Genomic DNA, 23,600 nt, shown 5'->3' with positions numbered 1-23,600 from the left:
GTCATAATAGCGGTACGGCAAGCTGGGTTTCCGTGGATGAGTTTGTAGGAGTGTGAGCCAGTTCAGAGGTGCGTTCCCTACTTGTCGACAAACTACTACAAGGAAAAGTTATAACTTAAGGGCTATTTATATAACACAAATTAATAATTACCTTATTAGAGGAGACTTTACTAGGCGTAATAAATTATATGTATATGTGTGTGTGTGTAATAGTATTGCCGGCTAAATCCTTCGGACAGGGGTCAGGCTGTAAACACTTATTAAATTCCTTTACAAATTTTAATAGTAAATACTACTTATTTATAAATTACCTAGTATTATACTAACTATTGCTAGTAATAATTTTGCAAGGTAATAGAAGTTAGTAGTAGTATGTAAAAGATAGTAGTAAATTAACATTATAAATAAAGGTTAATTCTGGCTTATAATATAGCCTTCGCTAAGGGTATGACCTGCTTAGAAGCTGCGCATGGTATTAGCCATAATGCGCCATAAAAATGGTCTGTGCAGAGAGAAACTTTACATTAACAAAGCGGACACCTATTTCGGGCGCTACTGTACCTACGAAGTACTGTAACACATCTTGTTTTGGCTTTGTTGGTTCATACTCAAAGTACGGAAGCTGCTTGCCGAACACAAAGCCCATAGCATCAAGCTGAACTAGCCACAATGACACTCTATAATTGCTTATTATAGGTAAATATAATTTCGCGACAGCCATACCGCCTTCTAATATACCTTAGGACGGCGTTATTCATAAACTTGGTTGGTGATGCCAATGCGTCGAGCCAGGGCGCTTAATCTGGAAAACGCTTCAACCAACATGTAGTCATTTCAATACGCACTCTTTACTTTACAATACCCACAGACCTCTATTCACACGTACTCATCCCGCAAACACTCTCACCTATACACTCAACTCACCAGGATCAATATCCTTTTACTCGTCACAAATCTCATTTACATCTCTATATAAATGCATCTCTCTCCCTCCCCATTTTATCCTCCACAACCACAATCACAATACTCCACAAGATCAACAGCAATACTCCACAACAACCAAAACAATCCTTCAAGATGCGTTTCTCTATCCTCCTGGCCCTCATTCCCCTGGCTGCTGCCGTAAGTCACAAAACCGCCGAAGATCAATATTTCACTCACACATTTCTGCAGGCCAGCATCGAAAATCGCAACATTGGTGATTGGGAAGAAGCTATCAATGACTGCAATTCTGCTAGGGCAAAGTGCGTTAGTGGCGGCTCGTCCGTACTTGCATGTCTCCAAGCATATGGTCGCTGCTTGTCGGGCAGCAGTTCGGCACTTTAAGCGATCCCAGTGGCATCCGCTGTAGTGTCTGGCACGGACCCCAAGGACCTCAAGAGCAGAATTAGATGTCTTTAAAGGATTCAAGTGGTGGCCATTGCCCAAGTTGATGAAGATTGATGTCTCTGATATGTCCAGATGCACCGCAAGGGGAAAGTGAATTGGGGACGGGTGAAGTCTTCATATTTGGAGCTTATGTGCTTTATTAGAATACCTAGTGAGACAATACAATTTGTGTTGATAGGAGATTATATGCCTTTGGGACTTCTGTAACTTGACTTGTATTGCCAAGTATCCCCCAATCGTACAGCATTGCAATGAATAGTTCCTTCGTCACGATGGTCCACGACATGGTATATAAGAGAGTTTAGTCCCGACGCAACACAACAAGAACCAGGCGTTCGTCTACGCCCGGTTAGCTCAATCGGTAGAGCGTGAGACTCTTAATGGGACACACGTTCTGTAATCTCAAGGTTGCGGGTTCGACCCCCGCATTGGGCTTTTCCTATACATTCATAGATTGAGACGGCGAACGCCAGTATTTTTTGTTCTTTTCAACGTCATGTCTTTTTTTTTTCCTTGGTGTGGATTTCTTCTCTGTGTGGTTGTGCTAGGCCATGCGCTAACGGGCACCATAGCCAATCACAGCGGATCTATTCCTGGCATTGGGAGCATTTCCAGCCAAGTTCGCCGCTAGCTCCCTTAGCGCACGTCAGAAATCAGACTACCACGAAGAATTCTCCATCCATAAAGTTCGAGAAGACTCTCGGAGAACACAACTGGACAAGAAAAATTTTAATCGCCATAATTATAGCGCCGTTAGTGGATATCATCTGCCATGGTTACAGCGGCTTGCAGTGTTCCGGCCCACTATCCTTTTTTCTTCCATGGAATTACACAGACAACGCTCTCCCAAGGTCTATACAGTATAGAGTTGACAAAAGATACATTTGCGGGTAGATGCCGTTCAATACAATTACTTATATTGGATTTATCATGCTATCCGTTCTTTTGGTGTCATCAATTGCAGTGATTGTTTCTCGATCATAGTTACACAACCAGGCATAGCAATGGAAACAGACCCAACTTGAATCGCAAACCGCCCAGTCTAACATGATCCACTTCCTAAAGTACGCAAGCAAAGACGAGTATACACATAGAATAGTCTTTTATCCCAGAGAAAATCTCAAAATGATTCTGTTTCTACAGAAAAAAAAGTTGTTTACATTTGAATAGAGGATCAATTCACGAAGCAAATTTACACGCGTGCGTACTATGTAGCACCAACAAGGAAATGTCGTTTATTTTACACACGCGCATTTTTATTTACAAAAGCCTTTGTTTTTATACTTGTGAAAAGAAAATATAGGGTAGGCAAAAGAAAAAATGAATTTATTCATGAATTCACAGAAAAACAATTTTCTATAACATGATTGGCAGGGGTGGCGGAGCAAACCTGATCGGTGGGGATCGAGTTAACTAACCACTCAGCAAAGAAAAATGTGAAGTGCAGCAACCGGCCACTTTCCTTTACCCAGGCATTTCCATTTGTGGCCAGCGTAATTCAGAGGCGTAACAAGAATATATTGGGGAATGGCGTGAATTCACCAGTTTGGTTCAATATTTAAACTACCGAAAGCCTGTACTGGGGATGCTACAGTGAAATAGCCAGTCATGGTGTTGGCCAAAGAAAGCAAATTGGCAATCCAGATCCAAAATTTCAAAAGCCAATAAACTGATCCCCAAACAACCAATCCGCAGGAAAAAGACTGAAATCACTGGCCAAATTAAAGTCCATTTCATCAGGGCTACCAAAAAATGAATCGTCAAGTGAGGATATACTCATTCCGCCTTCTTTATCAAGTGAAACATTTTCCGTCTTCTCTGGAGTGCTCGTGAGTTTGGCCCCACGTCGAGAGCGCAAGGTTGTGATAAAACCTGGCTCGCGCGTGGTATTAATTGGTGGATTGGCTGCCCAGGCTTTAAGTGTTACCTTGCCGATTGCAGCGTGAAACGCCGTCTTGGCGTCGAGAATTTCAGCGTGGTTCGAGTAGACGTCTGCCATTTTGCTCCAGGTACTTTTCAGCTCTGTGGGTGAAAAAAACCCGACCTTTGCCAGGCTAGTCAGGATACACATAAGTGCATCCCAGAGGAATACTGCCTTTACTTTCCATCGAAATCTCCGTAAAAGAGGGTTACTATATAGTGTGTAGTCGGTATCAAGAATCTTCTGAGCCAGAATACAAAGCTGCCTCCTTTCGGGATCGCCAATAGAATGATTCATTAGTGGGGAGATTCGGTTGCGTAGCCGCACTGCATTGGTGGCAGATCTCACGCTCCCGAGTACCAGAACGTGCAGCGGATTGATGATATCACAGTACCGGAGATACTTGGCCTCAATAGTGCTTTCAACCGCGTCGACAAGCGTTTCGAGTTCCCCACTCGCCTTTAGTTGAATTGTACCGCCGGCATCCTTCATTTCGACCCCTGTTCGCGTGTACAAATTGGACAGCTCTGCTTTTGTGAGACAGTAAATCATCTCAGAAGCACCTGTTTGCTCTTCTGGCTGGTGTGTCATATCGGGATAGATCTGCGCATCATTGATGTTGAGCGGTCGTTTGGTGTCCCAGCTGTTTGGTGAGATGGAAATGCCAGTGCCAGAGACTTGACCTGCGTATCCGTCGAGAGGTAGAAGCTGCCAGAATACTCGCCGTCTCATTTGAACATCGAATGGGGACAATCCGAGCCCTTCTCCATCGCGATGGAGTCCCATACGCTGGGCGATACGGACCGCGACACCAGTCAACATCCAAAATAGGTGAGGGTCAATTTGTGTGCGGATCGAGATGAGAAAGAGCACATATGCTTGAAAAATGGGCATTGCCGTCGTTTTGAGCCACGACGCATTGACTAGGGCTTGTCGAACGGCGTGTTGGTACTTGGACATTAATTCAATGCGTGATTGCCCAAATTCAAGCTCACAATCCTCATCCGACATGGAGAATACAGCAAAGTGGTAAATGGCAAACAGCAAGCACTCGTCCGCCTTTGACGCCATGGAAGGTTTCTGAGAGACTGTTTCAACCATCTTTGCTGTTGTTGGGATGTGCAGGATTTTGCAAAGAGGCTCGACATTTTCAACGTGCGCCGCCCAAAGCTTCATTGCGTCCTTGTGGCTAGGATGATAGTGGACAAGAGCCTGTGAACCTCCAAGTAAAGCAGCGGATATTGGATCGGTCGTGAACAAGTTTGTATCTACTGGTGGAACAGGTTGGTCTTCTTCTTCATCCTCTGATACTTGATGCACGCTGACTTGTCCAGTATTGAGCCAGAGACTACTAGCAATATACCGGGATTTGCCGTCACCAGAGAGCAGTTCACCGGTCCTCCTCGCGGGCACGATTGAGCCTGGCGTGCTATGGGGCGTCTGTGTGTCATCAGCCGTAGAGAGAAGGCCATGCTGCTGTAAGATGCGCTCATACCGCGCCAACCGCTCGTGCACGTCCTCGTTCCGCTTTCTCTTTCGCGGTCGCGGGGGTTTCGGTGCCTGATAGACGCACTCAAAGTTGCCTTTGCCGCAGCTCGAGCATGATGGGAGTGTCCTGTCACACTTGACTTTTCTGCGCACACACTGTTGACAGGTGTAGGGCATAGTCTTGATGGATTCCAAGTCGCCATTCCCATGTTCAGTCGGGGTCTCGCTCGGCGTGGGAGCAATTGCTACAAGTCGGGGACCCATTGCGACTCTCGACGGCCGTCAGATACGGTTAAGTTTATGGAATTTCTTTGCCCCCTCGGTTCAAATGGAAGCAGTAACGGAGGCAGTTTGAAGTTCAATTAACATGGTTCGGGTGTCGTCACGGAATATGGCACGGGCCCCAAGCAAATGCAAGGCTCCGATTGGCTAGCGCATCCAATTCTAGTATACCAAGTCATTCTATAAAGCATTGAATAAGAAGCACTCGAAAACCCAGCAGAGATTAGAGAATAAATTCTTTTATAATAATTTATCTGAAAGCAAACCCTTCTTTCAAGAACTTCAACTACAATGAGCCAAAAATCGTCAGACTTGGAGGCAGCGAAATCGTCTGCAGAAAGCATCAACGACCCCAATCTCGTCACCTGGGATGGACCGCAAGACCCAGAAAATCCAAAGAATTGGCCAAACAAGATCAAATGGCGCTACACGGTAGCCGTATCTCTCTTTACATTCATTTCGCCTGTTTCGTCGGCCATGATAGCGCCAGCTCTATCCAAACTGGGTGAAGATCTCAACATGAAGAGCAAACTGGAGATGGAATTGGCGCTTTCTATCTTTATCCTCGCCTACGCCGTCGGTCCATTGTTCTTTGGGCCTGCGTCTGAGCTTTACGGCCGTGTTCGTCTACTACAGCTCAGCAATATATGGTATCTGGCATGGAATCTGGGCTGTGGCTTTGCGCAGAACCCGGCCGAGTTATTCGTCTTTCGCTTTCTGGCTGGCATCGGCGGAAGCGCTCCTCTTGCTTTGGGAGGAGGCGCATTAGTGACACATGGAACGCTGACGAACGCGGCAAGGCCATGGGAATCTACACTCTTGCGCCGCTCCTAGGTCCGGTTGTGGGACCAATTGCTGGAGGCTTCATTGCCGAGTATAGCACCTGGCGTTGGGTGTTTTGGTCATCTAGCATTGCAGCTGTGTTTATCCAGGTCATAGGTTTTGTATTGCTCCGCGAGTCACATCCAGGTACCCTGTTAAGGAAGAAGAGAGACTGTCTCGTGAAAGCTACAGGAAACCACAAGTTACATACTGGAAATGACGAGCAGGAAACTCTTGTGAAGAAAATTGGTAGCGCTCTAGGACGACCAATTCGCATGTTCACGACTCAGCCGATCATCACCATCATTGCCATTTACATGGCATACCTCTTCGGAACGATGTATCTGATGCTCGGCACCTTTCCAACCATTTGGACGGAGTGGTACGGCGAGAGTGTGGGCATTGGCGGGCTCAACTATCTCTCCATCGCCATCGGTTCTTTCGCAGGCCTCTTCCTCAACTTCTTCCTCATCGACCGAATATACCGCAACCTCAAGGCGAAAAGCAACGGTATTGGTCGACCAGAATTCCGAATGCCAACCATGTTTATCGGATCGATCATGGTCTCCATCGGCTTGTTCTGGTATGGGTGGAGCGTACAGGCGCGCCTCCACTGGATCATGCCCAATATTGGTGTCGCCATCTGCTCGGCTGGGACCATGGGATGTCTACAGGGCATGCAGACGTACATCGTGGACAGCTACCCGACCTACGCGGCCAGTGCCATGGCTGCATGTGCGCTTCTCCGCAGCTTGGCTGGTTTTGGATTCCCTCTCTTCGCTCCATACCTGTACAGTGATCTGGGTTATGGATGGGGGACGAGCGTTCTCGCCTTTATCAGCATTGGCGTGGGTATTCCGGCGCCCTTTATCTTTTGGGTTTATGGAGATAGGCTGAGAGCCATGTCGAGATATGCTGCAAACTGAGAGTTGAAAGACGACGCAGACTCCAAGCGGACCATGTGCCGCGGCTGTAATGGGACTCTTGTAGTTGGACAAGAAGGTGGGTACATACTTGTGGTATATACATAGTTTGGTCTCAGGAAAATCTCTTATAATTAAGAGTTTATAATAAGAATTTTAATATATATATCTATACCCTTCATTTAAGTACTTTTTTCTTCCACGCTGCTATTGAGTGCCGTACAACTTTAGGCCCAGATCGACGCTACAACCTCTTTGGTTCACGGCAGCCAACGTGATTGGCCGCACCATTGACTAGCGCAACGACTCGGCAACAAGCTATAATGGACTACGCCACCAAGAAAAATGCAAAAAAATTTTCACAGCATGTGCAAAAAATGTGGCATCCGCCGCTTCAATCTTTTTGTATAGGAAAAGCCCAATGCGGGGGTCGAACCCGCAACCTTGAGATTACAGAACGTGTGTCCCATTTAAGAGTCTCACGCTCTACCGATTGAGCTAACCGGGCAATGGCGAATGCCCGACTTTGTTGTATGCTGGTTGTGATATCTACTCTTATAAACACATCTGCCGACGCCCTAGGCTGGGCAATATTGGGCCTCAGTAGCCAAGCACTTCAGAGTAACATGCACTAACAACTCTATGACTCAATTCACAGCACAATGGCGTAATAGGGAGCCTGTTAAGTTCTACGTGTGTAGGAATGAGATTGTAGGTGCATATATGTAGCTGGACCATATCGATGCAAGCTCATCGGAGGAGCAGGTTTACAAAAAATACTCCGCCGATATCGTACCCGGCCACAATGGCTTCAGAGTCTTGTAATACTGCCATCGTCAAGACTGCTATCATATGATGGCGGTCTCTCCCGAAGCATTTACCAGCTAGAACTCTTGTAGTTGAAGTATGATTGTGATCAATGGAGACCGCGTTGTTATGACCCAAGTCGTCGACGTGTGCTCTAGCTGTCAGTACAGACGTGTCGCTACTTCTGCTTTTACCTATCTCCCCTTTTTCTTATAAGTGCTGTATTTTCATATGCGTACTAATTACTTGATTTAGTCATATCTGGGGTACTAGAAAATAAAACTGGGGTGTCTAATATACCAAGAATCTAATCTTGTTCTGAGAACTTCAACATCAAGACACGGCCTGAGCCGCTACCTATAATAACCGTTGATCCTACTACAACTGAATCTTTCGGCCGATACTCCGAGGGGAGCCAAAGCAACGGTTTACTGCCTTTTGTAACCCATTCAGAAGTCTCACTTATTCCATAGATATCAGGCTCATTGATGATAAACTCTGGATTCAGAGACGTAATCCCCAAGTTGGTGTTGAGGCGAGATTCGTTCTCTTCATCGAAGGAAAGTTGAGTAGCAACGCCAATATGGAGTGTCCGGGTACATATACCCGTATCTGTATCCCAGATCTTGACTGTTTTATCAGTTGATCCCGAAGCGAGTTGTTTGCCATCTCTTGAGAAAGCTACTGACCTCACCCAGTCACTATGGCCCTCAAGCGTTTGGACACATTCGCCTGTAGCTATATTCCAAACCATAACTGTTTTATCAAATGATCCCGAAGCGAGCTGTTTGCCATCTCTTGAGAAAGCCACTGACCTCACCCAGTCACTATGGCCCTCAAGCGTTTGGACACATTCGCCTGTAGTAGTATCCCAGATCATAACTGTTTTATCATCTGATCCCGAAGCGAGCTGTTTGCCATCCTTTGAGAAAGCCACTGATCTCACCCAGTCACTATGGCCCTCAAGCGTTTGGACACATTCGCCTGTAGCTATATTCCAGACCATAACTGTTTTATCTTCTGATCCAGAAGCCACTTGCTTTTTGTCTCTAAACAGAGCTACTGACTCCACTGACCCTTTATGGCCTTTTCTTTTCTGGATATACGAGCTTGATGTTATATCCCAGATCCTGACTGTCTCATCATATGATCCCGAGGCCAGCTTGTTATCTGTTAGGGCAGTTATAGACGTTACTATGCGATTATGGCCCTCGAGTGTCTGGATGCATACACCTGTGGCTATATCCCAGATCCTAACTGTCTTGTCATATGATCCCGAGGCCAGCTTGTTATCTGATAACGCAGTTATAGATGTCACTGGGCCATTATTGTCGAGTGTCTGGATGCATACACCTGTGGCTATATCCCAGATCTTGAGTGTCCTATCGTATGATCCTGAGGCCAGCCTGTTATCTGATAACGCAATTATAGAGGTCACTGCATCGCCATGGCCCTCGAGTTTTTGAACGCATCTACCCGTGGCTATATCCCAGATCCTGACCGTCTTGTCGCGTGATCCTGAGGCCATCCTGTTATCTGATAACGCAGTTATAGATATCACTAAGTCATTATTGTCGAGTGTCTGGGTGCATACACCTGTGGCTATATCCCAGATCTTGAGTGTCCTGTCGTGTGATCCTGAGGCCAACCTGTTATCTGATAACGCAATTATAGAGGTCACTGCATCGCCATGGCCCTCGAGTGTCTGGATGCATGTGCCAGCAGCTATATCCCAGATTCTAATTGTCCCAGCTGATACTGAAGCCAACCTATTATTTTTTAAAAAGGATAATGATCGTATACAAGCATCATGAACTTCAAGTGTCCGGAGACACGCGCCTGTATCTGTATCATAGATTTTGATCGTTTTATCGCCTGAGCCTGTAGCTAGCTTGCCATCTCCTGAAACGGCCACACAATATATTATATATTTATGGCCTTCAAGGGTCTGTAAACAAGGACTCCAAGTATCGTCCACAATGGGATTTCTGTGTATCCAGGATGGGACATCGTTACGGAAAGCTCGCAGAATTAGGCTTTGCGTCGGGCTAAATATAAGAGCAGAGGAGTATATTTGAAGCGGTGCCATATTAATAGCTCTTATGAAATATAGGATGAATCGGTACCCATCTTGCAGAAAATGAAGTAACTGTGTTTCAGGTGATTGTGTCTAAAACGGTGAGTTTATTGACAACACAAATGCTTATAAGTATAGACTAACCTTCAATAAATTTTGGAGCCTTACTATTGAGATGACATTGTCTGATATCTTCCGTAGAAGGCTCAGAGCCTCGAGCCAATGGAGAAAATGCGTATGGAGAAATGCAGAGACCGGTCCGTTGTCATCAAGGCAAGTCTGAAACAGAGCATTGTCGTTATGAGAGATTGCGTCACAGAGATGCTCAATCCAATAGCTGCAAGAATACCTGATAGCAGCTAGGGGATCTGGATCCGGAATTTCAATCTCATCAATGTGCGATCCTTGGTGCGGAAGGGTGTAAATGTTCTTTTTCAAGCTTAACCTCATAGCTTGCAGCGAGTGAGAAAAGATTGTATAGTGAACCTCATTATGTCCAGACGGGAATATAATCAACTTGGTTCTTTCATTCATGATTAAATGGTCCTTCGCTGACTGGTGGATAAAATAAACCGTGCAATCGCGGATTGTCAAAAATGAACCACATTTAGTGACTAATCTTTCCAATTTTTGATCATCAATATGATCACTGTCAAAGCCAGCTAGAACTCTTAGCTCTACCAAGCTCAGGGGCCGAGATGTCAAGGCTGCAATTGAAAGAATCTTCTGACAAAGTGTGGGAGCCTGCCCATCAAGCTCGCCAATATGGTCCACCATCAGGGAGTATAGGCCCGTAAGATCGCTCGGTATCTCGTTAAGCATGTTTAAAATATACTTAGAACCCTCATACTCTGCATTTTTTCTATCTCGGAGCATTTTAATCACGAGGGAGACCCAAAGAAAGGTGCCGTTAGCCTTTTGATGCATTTGCTCCTGGATCTGATCTTTGAGTGTGGAATATTGCTTTATTAGAATGAGTTTTGATATCTCATGCTCAATGTAAGCATCAACAGCGCGAGATACCAGATCAGCGTTTACTTCAAGGCTAAGGCTATTCTTCTCAATGCTGTCAGATTCAGCTAACCGAACCTCGATCTCTGGCCAGTCCCGGCTTGAAACAATCCACTTAACACGAGATGAAGCTGACAGATTCTCGACAAGAAGGTCTAACAGCTCCTCTCTACCAGATACACACTCGTCAAGAGCATCAATGAGCAGATAGGCACATGTCAGAGCGGGATCGCTCAACATATTCGTAAATATTTCCGAAACAGCAAACCACGAATTTACTCCTGTAAAGAGATCTTTACCAGATGCATCGTATTTGCTGCGAATATGATGCATAAGCACCGGCTGCTGGTCGACAAGCATGAACATCAGACCCCACAGGACAGCATTGGCGTTATTAATGCGTTGATCGGTCGCTTGGCAGAAGAAATAAGACATAGGGCCAGAGGAGGCTGATGACTTGCGCATTTCATTGGCAATGCCGCAGAGGAGCATGGTTTTACCTTTCCCCGGATCTCCTCTAATCCAAAGCAGCCGTCTCTCTTTATCATCTCGCCATAGTTGGAAATCAGGATTATCTAAAATCCAACGGTAAGACTGCTCCAGCAAACCCCCTTTTGTTTTCTCAATGCGTTTCTTGTCATATTTCGGGTCAGTGATGCCCAAGTCTTTGAAGCACTGTAAATCTTCCTTTGTCATCTGCTGAACAAGCTGTTCAAGATTGGCATTGATTTTCTCTGTTTGATGGACCTTAATGTCTTCGCGGAAGATCGCTTCAGCTTTTTGGATTTCTTTGATATCGCTGTCCCAATCATCAAGTTTAATAATATCGCGTAAAAAAACGAGGCCGCGATTCTTATAGTAGGAACAGACACTCTTTATCTGATATAAGAGCAGGGCTTTATAGAGATCGATAAGTTGAATCTCGAGTTCGTCCTTCATTGTAGATAGATGGCTATAAGCATTGATGTTTTCTCTTAGAATAATTTCGGGTAGCTCCCAATACCACTTCATTCTCTGAATAACGTATTCGATACCGTCGCGATTGGCTTTGGTTGCACTCGTCGAGTTACTGAAAAGCTCTAGTGCCACGCATACGCCACTCCAAGCAAGAGCAGCTTGCGGGATAGCTTGGATTGCGGAACTAATGACCTCTTTTGCAGACATGATGACTTGGACACCCGTGTTGAGGCCCTCTTTTATCTTCGTTTCTCGTTTTATCTTGACCAAACCGGACGTAACAAGCCTCTTCATTTGGGCCCTTCTGGCGCCTTGGTTGCCTTGTTCAATTATATTCTCCGGATTCACGTCGCTATCAGACTCCAAATCTCGGTCATCGAGATGACAGGAAAGAATCTTTTCGTATGCTTGGACTAAGGCGGTCTCGGCTTCATTTTCTTTCAATTCGTCATATGCTTGATCCCAGAGGCGTTCGGGCAAACTTGCGGGCTTGTCCACGGTTATAGGTGTTGAGTTTGACTGGAGGCGAGACTCTGGCTCAGATTGAGCGTTGCTGATAGCTCGAATAGGTGAAGCCTGAGTTAGAGGTGCATCTACGCTCGCTGTAGAGACCGTTATAGATGCATCGACCTGGTCGTTGTCACTCAGCGTAGACGCATCACCACGAGGGCGAAACTTTCTCTTCTGACGGCGAAACCACCCCCCAAAAGGCATGGCAATGGCTAGAAACGTAACGGGTCGAAAATAATGCAAGAAAATAGAATAGAACTGTATACGCTAGAATAGTATGATAGAAATGGAGTCGGTGTTATAATAGTATTTGCATCTGTAGCTGTTATGAATCTGCGGGGTCTTTTTCGGCGACAGTTGGGTCGCATTCGCATGAACATTATTTCTCGTCAAGCGAGGAGGGGAAAAAAAGGAATCTTTCAACCATAAGCACACAGCTCTATTGTTACGCACACCATTATTGTACTAATTCTACTGCCTTTACTACCTCCACTACCTCTATCGCTTTTACTATATATACCTATAATATGACAGGCCTCTTTATAAATCTTAGCGCGCTTATTATTCCTCGGGCGCGTATTTTCATCCCCGTTTTTCTAGTTTCCGCTCGCTCGCGCCTACACTTCAGGACATGACTATTTTGCACTTCCTACCTACCAATAGCAGCATTTTACAAAGGATTTGCCCCGCTCGTCGCGCATTCATACATATGTGTGGTGTTATGGTGAGCCATTACTGGTTTCAGGAGCCGCCGTGGCCGACTAGGTCAGATCTATTCAGAGTATTTATTGCCAAAAAAAAACAACGACCATGCATTGAAGCAGCTGATCAATGCGATGGGGGCCGAAAAATTGCTCGTCCAGCAGACAGAGCGCGAAGGTGATTCGTTGAAGAGTCACTGCACTGCCATGCAATTTCATAGTCACGACCTGGCGTTGTGGTGTAAACGGCCAACTTCAAGATCCTTCTGGATGACTGGAGCTGGACTATTCGACGTCTGGACCCGAGGCGGAATAAAATTAAGAGTTGGGAAATTAATACGAGGACTCAATGCGGCCTAGGATTTAGCCAGTTGGTACGTGGCAGGTTAGAAAATAGTTTATAAAGAAGCTTGATCCTAGGGACAATCTTCAAGTTCCTTTATCAGCGCAGTCGTTCGTTCGCTAGCAGACACTCGCATCGTGTACTGGTTCGACCCAAACAGTGGCCAAGTTTGTGATCCGCAAGACTGCGGCAGTGGCCGAGCGCCTCCCCGAACTGACGTCCCAGACTGCCCTTTGTACTCGGGCACAATTCTAAGTGTCCCGGTCTCATATCTCTCGTTTTGGACCCCTGCGAGTGCAGTTCCGTCGACAACCAGCCAAGCTGCAGCCACAAGCGAGGCTGTGGTGACAGGTGCTAGTTCGGCCTCTGACGTTGGAAGGACAACAACTGCGCCAGCCAGCGAAACAAGCACCGCCGAGTCAACTACCGAGTCAACTATCGAGTCGAGTACTCCATCGACTTCGACCACGACCCATGCTGCCTCAGCTTCTTCGCCAACTTCAGTCAAGCTTCCCATTACAAGCCCCGCGACTCTCTCGACCAAGACTCAACCTACTCACGCTGCTTCTTCGAATGGAACAAGCCCCTCTACCTCAAAAGCAGCGACTTCGACTTCAACTGCCAACGCCGGCCACGCCCTCGGGGGATCGTTGATGGCCGCCGCGAAAATTGCAATTAGTGCTATCGCCATGCTATAAAGCTCGAAAGTTTCGAACCCGTTGGATACATGGATATTCTTCCAGTCATTTAATGTAACGTAATGTAATCAAATAATAACGAACTCTTATGATTCATACCAGAGAATATTAGTGGAAATTCTTGACGTGGTACTTGTCTGATTGTGCCGTGAAAAGTTTTGCGATGCGATATCAGTCCTGGTCAAACGTCTAAACAATTTTTTCTTCAAAATCTCCACGCACTCTATCCTTTCGCAACGCCAGTACCAGTATAATGGCAGCTGTATCTTCGTCTTCTTCGCATCCAGGGCAAGCCCCAATGTGCAATGAAAAGGGAAAAGAAGCCTGTCAGACGTCCATCAACACCCACCCTGCCCATGCGCCCGAAGGCAAGACCACGAACAGGGTCGAGATCATCAAGAGAAACAACTCTCTATACAGTAGAAGTACGAGGCAACTACCGCCATCCTTGCGGACAGGGCGAGAGGACCAGAAAAATTCACTCTTGGGTGTCGAGGATATACATTCATCAACCAGGGTGGATTCGATGGCTCTTTTGGGAACCAAAGCAAGAGACAAATACTATAGAAATGATTCTCCTGTAAAGAAAATAATTGTTAGATGGAGGCTCTGGAAGGATCATGGCAAGATACCACTGCAGGTAGGGGTGCACATACTGAAGTATTGTCGACGTAAAGAAGAAAAGAAAAAAGAAAATCGAAAGAACGAGCGGCGGGCGAAGTTTTATAGAGGGTGGGCAGAAAGTTTGGCGGGCGGTGAGCGAGTGCCCAAAAAAAGTTTCCATACCGCCTGAATTTGGACGGCAGAACGCGAACGCGGTGCTCTAGCGGATACTGGCCAAGCAAGCTAGCCGACGCGATGCGGGCCTGCAAAAAAAAAAAAAAAAAGAAGAAGAAAGAGAAAAAGAGAGCTGCTGCGTTGTCTGCAAATACTTTAAGATGATACGATACAATATGTTATGATCTGTATTCGCTATTTCGCATGAGTTCCTTTTTGGTAGGCCTCAGCGAAGGCGATAACCGCTGTAAACTTTGGCATCTTATACACATGGAAGACTCGGTGGTGCAAATCTCTTCCACATCTCCAACTCCCTGTTCAAGTTCCCCATCAATTCACCAAAAGGGCAAGTGTTTACAGACAAGTCAACAATTTAATAATAGTATATCTTATATATATAATACACGTCAGCCTAGAACAATGACTGGGAATCGTTCGAAAAGCATCTCCGGGGCAAGCACAAAGAACCAGACAGGTGGAAAAACTCCCGGATGCTATTTGTCTCGGGATACTACGTCGAATCGGCATTATATTCGATTCGTATTGTTTTAATGCCAATCCCTGTCAACTTTTTCCTGTGGCTGGGGATGAATCTGCAAAGCAACGTTGGATGAGCCCCTGGTCTAATGCCCTACGAAGTAGGTTGTCGGTTGTCGTTGACTTGGTATTTCTTATATACCCCATGTGAAATCCAGGAACAAGGTGCTTCTCTCTCTGGGATGTGCATGTATAGGTATATCGCCAATTCTCGTGGCATCGCTGCTGCCTGATTCAAGCTCACTCTGTATTTGTCCGTCTGCTTAGCCTGTTGCAAGATATGACTTGGGTCGATGCTACTCACAACCCAACCCAATATTCCCGTCTTTCCAGATTCTAAAAAAGGCAGAGATCGAACATGGCTCCACCATAGAGAGATGTGGTCCCGCAGAGGTGTTCTTTGAGATAGACGTTCAGGAGGTCAGGATACCGACAGGTATTCTACCGCGTAATTGGAAACTTGTCAAGACAATTGGATAAACTAGCTGTACTATTACCTATGACTTCAACTTGATCCCACGAATTAGTAGACAGTTCTCAGCACGTGGACGAGTCTCTTCCACAAAATGGCGTGTTCATGTATTCTCTAAGATCCCAAGACACCATCCCATTGAAGCCAACGAGTTTGATGCAATGTCTCCCCACCTTCTCCCTCTTCTTGTCTATATTATCCCGAATCGTGATGAGCAGTCTTATATCCCGCAGTGTAATCCCATGCATCTCCTGCATCTGATTCTATTTCCAACCACCTATCTGGCTTCCAATTCTTTCCAGCCTAATCGGCCCGGCTGCCTCAACAAAATAAAGCACAGAAAAATGCTGTCATACCCGACAATAGGCTACTAATCATTGAACTGCCAGAACCCATAGTACTGTAATACCCGTCTATGTATGGTAATAAGCTATATTAAGGAGGTCAGAGTATAGTACACTACGTTTGTACTAAAAGCCCACCCAGGACAACAAATCAAGCTTATTCCGGTAGGTGCCTATCAGCCCGCATCCTTGCAGCGATTCAATTCGGCAGTTGGCTACTAGCTTGAGACGATAGTACGATCATCGGGACACACAGAAGGTTTATACATCCTATGTATAGGACAATATGATTTGCTAGCAGCTCAATGTCCTATATTATCTCCTTCGCATAAAGGGAAAAGTACCGCATAAACATTACATCACATAGTCTGCCCAATCAAGTAATCATTACAAAAGAAACGCGCGCATCGTATGCTATTTCATCCTTCCTATTTCGAATACTAGCACAGCGTCAGGGCGTAAGATGATCTATACCACTCTACACTTCGTATTACTATCCTAGAAAGCCCAATTCGGCAAAAAGCAAGTCGGTTTGTTTACCCTACTTGAGCATTTCATAAACGGGAATCGGAATTTCGCCCGGATGCCCAGAATGTAAGCATATACTAATACGTGTACGCTAGACGTTGTGCAAGGATCTCCCCTTGATGCCGGGGAGAGGCGGTTCGGAAGTCGCGAGCGCAGCCTGATGAGGAGCATATAAAAGACTGAGAATCACCCGCCGTCAATGTGAAGATCTCTTGTCGATCAACAGCCATCTCTTCATCTAAACAATAAACGAAAAATAAATCAATTTTTCTTCTCCAACCAACCGCAAACATGCAGTTCAGCGTCATCTCCCTCATCTTCGCCAGCGTCGCCGCTGCTCAGAACGTGGTAAGTGCTTTCTCTCCACTACAAGCCCTTTCAAGCAAGAAAAGGTCAAAGAAAGATGAACTAACAATTACAATCAACAATGAACCAGGCCACTCTCTTCTCCGAGCCCAACTTCCAGGGCTCCACCTACGACATCAGCGGGACTGACGATGCTCTTGGCGTCTGCAACCCCGTCACCGGATTGTAAGCTCCTTGTTCTTTTCTTCTTGTGATCCAAATTGGAAACTAACGCTTGTCAACCTCCAGCCCCATTGTCCAGTCCATCAAGGTCAAGGCCGGCCACGCCTGTGTTCTGTACAAGTAAGTTTGAGCAACATAATCCCTCCACTCTGGTTTGTTATCCACAATGCCAACACTGTCTCCCAGCACCGCCACCTGCGATATCCCCTACGCTGCTTACCAGTCCGACACCGCCGAGACCATTGTCAACGGCCCCTTCTCCGCCTTCTCTTGCGCCGTCGCTGTCCCTGGCGGCCCTTTCAGCGGCAACTAATTATATAAAGCCAATTGCAATCCCATGTACGTAAAAGAGAAAGAAGAAATCTAGAGGCTGAGAGCATCTCATCTCTGTATATAAGTTGAATAACGAGAAATGATATGATGATTCTTTCAAAGACTGTTCCTAGGCCATTGCTATCTGTGACCATGCTACGTATCCAAAAGTAATAGGTAAATTTGCAATATATTGTACTCTATCCAAGTAATCCAATCTAGGGACAAGAGACAACCGAACCACTCTAAATACATAGGAAATAAATCCCCCAATTGCCCAAATCTCACAATAAGCCGAATCCTCCAATAGCCCAAATCTACCAATAAAACAAATCCTCCATTAAAGATGTCCTCTAATCCGCTAAATTCTCCAATCAAAAGAATCATCCAAGGAACCATCCAAAAAAAATCGATTGCATCCTTCTGGTAAAAGGTAAAACAAGATAGCTACGAGGAGAGCAGAGGCGTATAAAAAGTGGGATGTTTCAAGGTAATAAAAGTAGAGCTCAGAAATGAAAAAGATGTAATTACCAACTGAAAGGAAAAGAAAAAGGCAGACGGCTTCGCTAACAAATGCACCCTCAAGATGGTATGGGAACGCCACGTATATGTATATCGCCAGAAACACCTGAACAATGCTGATGGCAAGAAAGGAATAAAACGCATAGGGTGAATAGTCCGGCACGCGGTCCAAAGGGGGGAGTAAAGAAGTAGGCACAGAAAAAGAAAAGGACCCAAAAAATGTCCAACCCTTGTTCAAAAGAGAAGGGGTATGCATTTCGGACAGGTGCACTCCCGGCACTTGGAGTTCTGGACATAATGCCAAATCATCCAGGGGGAACGCTTGTTCCTAGGCAGATTCCAGACGTATTTTAAAACAAACAGAGTCTCAAGCGGATTGCCAACGCCAAATCGGTTGGCTATGGCAATCAAGCGTTGTTCGATGAATTCCTCTGTACGCTTGTCCTTGGTAAAGCATCCAATGATAAGCATAGGCCAGCAGAGGGCGATATTGAAATGTTCCTCCAACGGAATAGTCGGCAGTATGCGCTGTGCTTGCTCAAGTATCGATTTCATATGCACTTTGTGCATCTTTTGTCTCCATTCGTTTTGATCCTCGCACTCATAGTCTTCATCTTGGAGCTCAGCGTCTTCATCATAGCACTCGGAATCTTTATCCTGGAGCAGAGGCTCATCCAAGAGAGACCAGAGGTACAATAAAGCAGCAATCTTGAATAGAAGGGCAATTTTGCCAATGACATAGACGGGATCTCTGCCTTTGAAAGGGGCAGAGACCATGAGTCTGTCTTCTATATTGCCAAAATTGAGAAACTCATCGGATGCATCTTGAAACGCAGATGTACCAAGTTTTCGGCGGTACATGATGGCTCCCAGTCTAAAAATATGCGGAATAGTGGCCAAGATATCGAGCCAAGATCCGCAAAGTTTACCGAGGTAGCCTTTAGCCGCCAAGCTGTCGACAAATAATAGCTGTGGTGCGCTGATGAATGGAACCCCAGCAGCCGTAATGGGATTGGCAGCAACGCAGGCAAAGGAGACGGTGTGCATGTAGTATTCTATCAGGTATTCGGGCATGTTGATGAAAATATCTTCAGAATTGAGTTTGTGAAGACTGTTCAAAATGGCCTTGGCTGCAGTCGGATGATTGTATGCTTGGGAGAGCTTGTCGACTCGGGCCCTCTTTGTGAAAAAGTTAGCAGAATTAACTCACGGGGGAGAAGAAGAAAGATACGAAAAGAAGAGGAAGAGGGAGGCTAACCTCAACGAGAGCTACAACAGTGCTTGCAACAAACAAGGAGGACATTTCATGTTCACTACCGGCCAGATAGCTGTCAATCTTGGGACCAAATTGGGCAATAGCATCAATAAAAAAGCGCTCAGCGCTCTCTCCCGTGGGCAAAATGGCAGAAGACACCTCACGATGATTGGATCGCTGAGCAATGACAAACTGCAATGCCAAAGGGTTGGCGTAGCCCAGCCGAACCAGCTTGGGGTTGACGGGGTTGATATCGGAGATTTCGGCAACGCAACAATTGGCCGGGCGTTTTTCATAGTAAAAAAGAGTATCAATTGCGGTGTAATCGCATGAAGCCAGCAAGGTCAATGGTAAATGTACTCTTGGCGTCAGGTGATTTCCTTTCATGTAGCTGATGTAATCGTCGAGGCGGGTTTTCAGGGGAGGTTCGCCGGGACCCTGCCAGCTATTCTTGACCATGTAGATGTCGAACAGGTCAGGATGCGATTTTAAAGCGGATACAGTGACTGGTCCGAAGCTTGAATCGGTAGGTCCATCGTTGGAATCAAAGTCTTCTCCATCTTGGAGAACGTCAGGATCACTGTCGTAATCATAGTCGTAATACACTGCATAGTCATGATCATTATCGACATCATTAGAGAGAGTGGAGCCAGATCTCTTGACATGGCGGTAGGTTTGCTCCAATTCGCGCTGCTGAGACTTGTACATGTGCCTCTTTATGCGTGTCACAAACTCAGATTCAAATGTAGATTCGGACGAAGCATTGGATGCAGGTGTGAATGCAGATGCCGATGCAGAGGAAGACTCGGATTCGGAATCTGGCACAGACTCGGATATAGACTCGGACACAGCCACGGGACCAGATGCAGATGCAGATGCAGATGCAGATTCAGTGTCAGCCCCAGACTCAGCCCCAGATTCCGACCCAGAAGCATCCAGAGGTGCGGGCTGACGGGTGCATTGGTGGGTAGCAGTTTTCTCCGGGATTGGAATCGACGGGTCTCTTGTCTGGAATATTGGGGTAAGGTCCATCCTATAGCCAATGATGCCATCATCAAAGCGGGACTTGGTCTTGATCTTGGTCTTGATCTCGGTCTTGACTTCTGTCTTGGGCTCGGCTTTGCTCTTTTTCTTGTTCTTCTTGGTCTGGTTCTTACGTCGTTTGGTCTTATTTGCAGATTCGGGCTGGGCAGTGGGTTGCTTAGTATCGTCATCGCGGATATAGTCTTCATAGCCGATGGTGCTTATGGGCTGGATGCATTCGTATCCGTTTTTATCACATGTGACGCACGTGGGTAGTCCCCAGTTGCATCTGAAGCCATGACGGCGACAGGTGAGGCAAGCATCGGGACCCCTGACGATGCGCGGCACGGCGAGGCCACGTATCTGGTGGAAGAAAATGTTGTTAGTAGTAAGTCTTGAGGGGAGAGACTGGTGGCTGTTGAGCGTACCATTCGGGTCATGATGGAGAGATTGCAGATGATCAGGTCTTGTGTGTGTACGTGCGTTTGGTCTTGTCAGTGGGGTGGCTGTAAGTGGTTGTTAGCGATTGTCAGAGTTGAAGGCTGAGAACGTGAACTCGGTACTTTCAAAAATCCAGTTGCAAGAACAGAAGGAAATGTTGAGTGCAGAATAGACCAACTTCAGATCCGTCGAAAGCGATAGGGGACTAAGATAGGCCTAACGTAGATGCAACAATGGTGTATTAATGGCTGGAAGCTGGTTTGCGGCGGTTGTGTATTCATATAAACACAGATACAGCTATGCAACTAGCTAGGCATAAAAAAGAGCATTGTGCTCTATGCCATCACTTCAAGTAGCTGAAAGTCAACTGAAACTTGGCCGCGCTTGAGGCTACTGCCAGGAGACGATCTTGTTTGTCCGAGCTTCCAAGCCTTGTTGACTGAAGCCATTCGCTAAATGGTTCAATGATAGAATGGCGCGCTAGCTGGCCCCATGTAAAGAGCTGGTTTGATGGATACAACCATGCTGCTATAATTTGGCAGGCCAGCCAGCCACGCCGGGGGATTGCATGGCTCCCCTTGCATACCGGACGATCTCTTCGATTTTCTCTCTAATTCTCAGACATGGCAGAACTCGGGGCTTACCATCACAAGCTATAACGCGAAATGGATGTTTCTACGCTGTTTTTCAGCTTCATCAGAGCTGAGAGAAGACACGACCTTTAGAATGACTCGAGACTCGTCAATCTTGCGGACATCTGAGGAGAGATGTCTGGTTAGTGACTGTATTCTAAGTGAATGCTTGTAGGCAAAGATACACACGTACGCAGTGTCCTTGGCAGGGGAGACCAAACCCATGTTTTCAGCTCTGGACCAGGCTGCATCTCCCTTCTTTCCTTTGCCTTCCTCGTGATTCTATTTCCTCTCTTCTTGTCTGCGTTTTTGCGGCTCGACCTTGTGACGCCAAGCAGGCTCCATTAAACGGGTTTGGGGTCTTTGATCCGGTTGGCCACGAGCTGAAAAGTGGCGTGTGGCATCGTGTCGCATCGCCGGAACCCGGAGAGCATCCGACAAAGTAGGGCAGACGAATATGATGGATGGTGATGGAGGGGGAGTACAGAGCAGAGTTGGCAGCTGGTGGACATTAGGCCCAGGTGAGCTTCTAGCTCTGCCACTTGCGCTATCGCCGGCGCTCCTTCTGCGCTGCGTGCTCTAGTGGGCGACCAAGTACCAGTACTTGGCCTGTTCCTGGATTACTTTTTTCAGATAGCCTTGTTGCCTCAAAGCTCGCTGGATGCGGCGTCTGCGCCAATCACCGTCGCCACTATGCTCCGAGCGGCATGGTCACATATACCACGCTTATGTACCCGTACATGCGCCCACACGCCGCCGCCTTTTCGCCGTCTCTCCCACATCCTCTGTACCTGTACCTGATGGATCGAATCCCCCACACAATCACTTTACAGGGCGCGTACACGCCCCTACGCACCCACGCCCCAAATCCGAGCAATGGCAAACAAGCAGCGTATAAGCGAGCTGAGCAGAAAAAAGAAAGGAAAATAATAGGGACAGACAGAGAGCTCGCGGCGTCCCCTCTCCTCTGCGGCTTTGTTCTCTGTCTCTCTTGAGTCTGGAAGAGTCTGGATACTGAACGATGGCTTGGAGTTCTTCAGCTTCATCTGTACCGAGTACCTGGGACACGAGCAGTTGGCCAGCGGGAAGACGGCTCGGTCCATGTTTAGCACGACTCTAGGATATCAATCAACGTCTCAAGTCTAATACGGCACGACTATACTCGTAGCTATCAATGCAAAAGTAGCAGTAAAATTACTGGAAGCGGCATGTGCGCACGGCGACACGTCGCATCTCATCTCGATCATCTCGATCCTCTCACCCTTTCCACTTTATTTTGCTCTGCGGCTGCGGAGTCAAAGTGCGAGCGCGTGGATCCAACCAAGCCCTCCCCTCACTCCTATCAGCAACCTCAATACATGTACTATACCAAAGAGACAGACAAGCAACTCTCCAATTTTACTGGTAGATTAGACGTACAAAGCACACGCCTTCTCATCGCCAACCCAGCCCCCCATTCAACGTCATAACATCCATATCGGAACTGCACTTTGCCGAGACCAAAACTGCGCTGCTCACAAGATTACGCTGGACGGACAGCTCCAGGACATGGGTGTCCGAAAATTCACGGGATTTGGTTTCATTGGCCAAACCCAGAGGTTCGGTGAAGAACCCATGGCACAGGCTACTCCCTCGCATAAAGTACTGTGCCCATATGATATCCTGCCTTGGACGCTGTCCAACCACCGGCTTGTAATACGGCACTGGGGCGCCTTCTATTTTTCTGTTTGCTTTTCCTTACTTTTTTCTTCAATAGTTACTCTCTCCATGTCTTGGCTCGGCATTCTCATTGTCCGAAATTGCAAAGTTGCATTCTATGTTGCAATACGAATCAGTAAACCACTTACAACACACCTTGCATATACATCGCGCGCTAAATTAACCCTCAGGTGCGAGCCTGACGCGTGAATGCCCAAACGCATCCTCTTTTCATTAGACTGTCTCATATTCAGTAGCTGCTGCTGGTACGCGTAGAGCACAGGCTCTAGCAGCCCACCAAGTTCGAGCAGGAAATCCTCCTCAGCTGCTCCACGTACTTGGGATGTAAAGCCTAGCGCCAAACTCAGCCTTGATATTGTCTGTCTGTGCGTTGCAATAGTCCTACATGTTTGAAGTTATCGAGTTCGTATACCTGCTGTTTAGCACTAGTCCCTATTCTTGCTCCCTGCCCAGACAAATAGGCCGGATTCAGCCGCAAGCAAACAAACACAGCCAATACAACTAGGCTGTCAAATCTCAAAGGGGGCAAGCATCAAATGCTGAATGCGACTTCATGCGTGCTCCCATTCGCTTGTTCGTAC

At 46.6% G+C, this 23,600-nt stretch overlaps 5 protein-coding genes and 2 non-coding genes across 7 annotated transcripts; 3 read left to right on the top strand and 4 right to left on the bottom strand.

The window, feature by feature from the left end:
- The first annotated feature begins 1,732 nt into the window (after positions 1–1,732).
- Positions 1,733–1,824, top strand: GGI43DRAFT_t213. The gene has a single exon. It is a non-coding gene; the product is annotated as a tRNA-Lys (tRNA).
- A 939-nt stretch (positions 1,825–2,763) lies between these two features.
- On the bottom strand, positions 2,764–5,137 carry GGI43DRAFT_418709 (Zn(II)2Cys6 transcription factor). Its single transcript, XM_083207576.1, has one exon. The coding sequence runs from the start codon at positions 5,060–5,062 to the stop codon at positions 3,044–3,046; it is 2,019 nt and encodes a 672-aa protein (XP_083055342.1). The 5' UTR covers positions 5,063–5,137; the 3' UTR covers positions 2,764–3,043.
- Positions 5,138–5,204: 67 nt separating this feature from the next.
- On the top strand, positions 5,205–6,828 carry GGI43DRAFT_431945 (MFS transporter; the record flags this gene model as incomplete). Its single annotated transcript, XM_083209494.1, has 2 exons — positions 5,205–5,848; positions 5,881–6,828. The coding sequence occupies exons 1-2, from the start codon at positions 5,372–5,374 to the stop codon at positions 6,826–6,828; spliced, it is 1,425 nt and encodes a 474-aa protein (XP_083055341.1). The 5' UTR covers positions 5,205–5,371.
- Positions 6,829–7,240: 412 nt separating this feature from the next.
- On the bottom strand, positions 7,241–7,333 carry GGI43DRAFT_t212. The gene has a single exon. It is a non-coding gene; the product is annotated as a tRNA-Lys (tRNA).
- A 39-nt stretch (positions 7,334–7,372) lies between these two features.
- Positions 7,373–12,583, bottom strand: GGI43DRAFT_279735 (WD40-repeat-containing domain protein). Its single transcript, XM_083201212.1, has 3 exons — positions 9,854–12,583; positions 8,986–9,802; positions 7,373–8,865 (listed from the first exon to the last, which is right to left on the bottom strand). The coding sequence occupies exons 1-3, from the start codon at positions 12,389–12,391 to the stop codon at positions 7,940–7,942; spliced, it is 4,281 nt and encodes a 1,426-aa protein (XP_083055340.1). The 5' UTR covers positions 12,392–12,583; the 3' UTR covers positions 7,373–7,939.
- Positions 12,584–16,878: 4,295 nt separating this feature from the next.
- On the top strand, positions 16,879–17,428 carry GGI43DRAFT_388796 (uncharacterized protein; the record flags this gene model as incomplete). Its single annotated transcript, XM_083204112.1, has 4 exons — positions 16,879–16,935; positions 17,024–17,118; positions 17,182–17,235; positions 17,302–17,428. 4 exons carry the CDS (start codon positions 16,879–16,881, stop codon positions 17,426–17,428), a joined length of 333 nt encoding a protein of 110 aa, XP_083055339.1.
- A 576-nt stretch (positions 17,429–18,004) lies between these two features.
- On the bottom strand, positions 18,005–21,092 carry GGI43DRAFT_279686 (Zn(II)2Cys6 transcription factor). The gene is made up of 4 exons (XM_083201211.1): positions 20,791–21,092; positions 20,656–20,733; positions 19,208–20,590; positions 18,005–19,128 (listed from the first exon to the last, which is right to left on the bottom strand). The coding sequence occupies exons 2-4, from the start codon at positions 20,665–20,667 to the stop codon at positions 18,184–18,186; spliced, it is 2,340 nt and encodes a 779-aa protein (XP_083055338.1). The 5' UTR covers positions 20,668–20,733; positions 20,791–21,092; the 3' UTR covers positions 18,005–18,183.
- Positions 21,093–23,600: the final 2,508 nt, after the last annotated feature.

This window comes from Trichoderma evansii, assembly GCF_050947405.1.
Source record: "Trichoderma evansii strain SZMC 28006 chromosome Unknown GGI43scaffold_38, whole genome shotgun sequence".
Classification (NCBI taxonomy): Eukaryota; Fungi; Ascomycota; class Sordariomycetes; order Hypocreales; family Hypocreaceae; genus Trichoderma; species Trichoderma evansii.
The sequence above is the reverse complement of the archived record's forward strand: the minus strand, read 5'-3'. Positions and strand labels throughout refer to the sequence as shown.

Coding starts and splice junctions, on each gene's coding strand:
- GGI43DRAFT_279735 (XM_083201212.1), bottom strand. CDS start 12,391: ATGCCTTTTGGGGGGTGGTTTCGCCGTCAGAAGAGAAAGTTTCGCCCT. Junction 9,803..9,853: donor GGCTCCAAAATTTATTGAAG/GTTAGTCTATAC, acceptor TCACCGTTTTAG/ACACAATCACCTGAAACACA. Junction 8,866..8,985: donor GATCTGGGATATAGCCACAG/GTGTATGCATCC, acceptor ATATAGCCACAG/GTGTATGCATCCAGACACTC.
- GGI43DRAFT_418709 (XM_083207576.1), bottom strand. CDS start 5,062: ATGGGTCCCCGACTTGTAGCAATTGCTCCCACGCCGAGCGAGACCCCG.
- GGI43DRAFT_279686 (XM_083201211.1), bottom strand. Junction 19,129..19,207: donor CTGTTGTAGCTCTCGTTGAG/GTTAGCCTCCCT, acceptor TTTTTCACAAAG/AGGGCCCGAGTCGACAAGCT.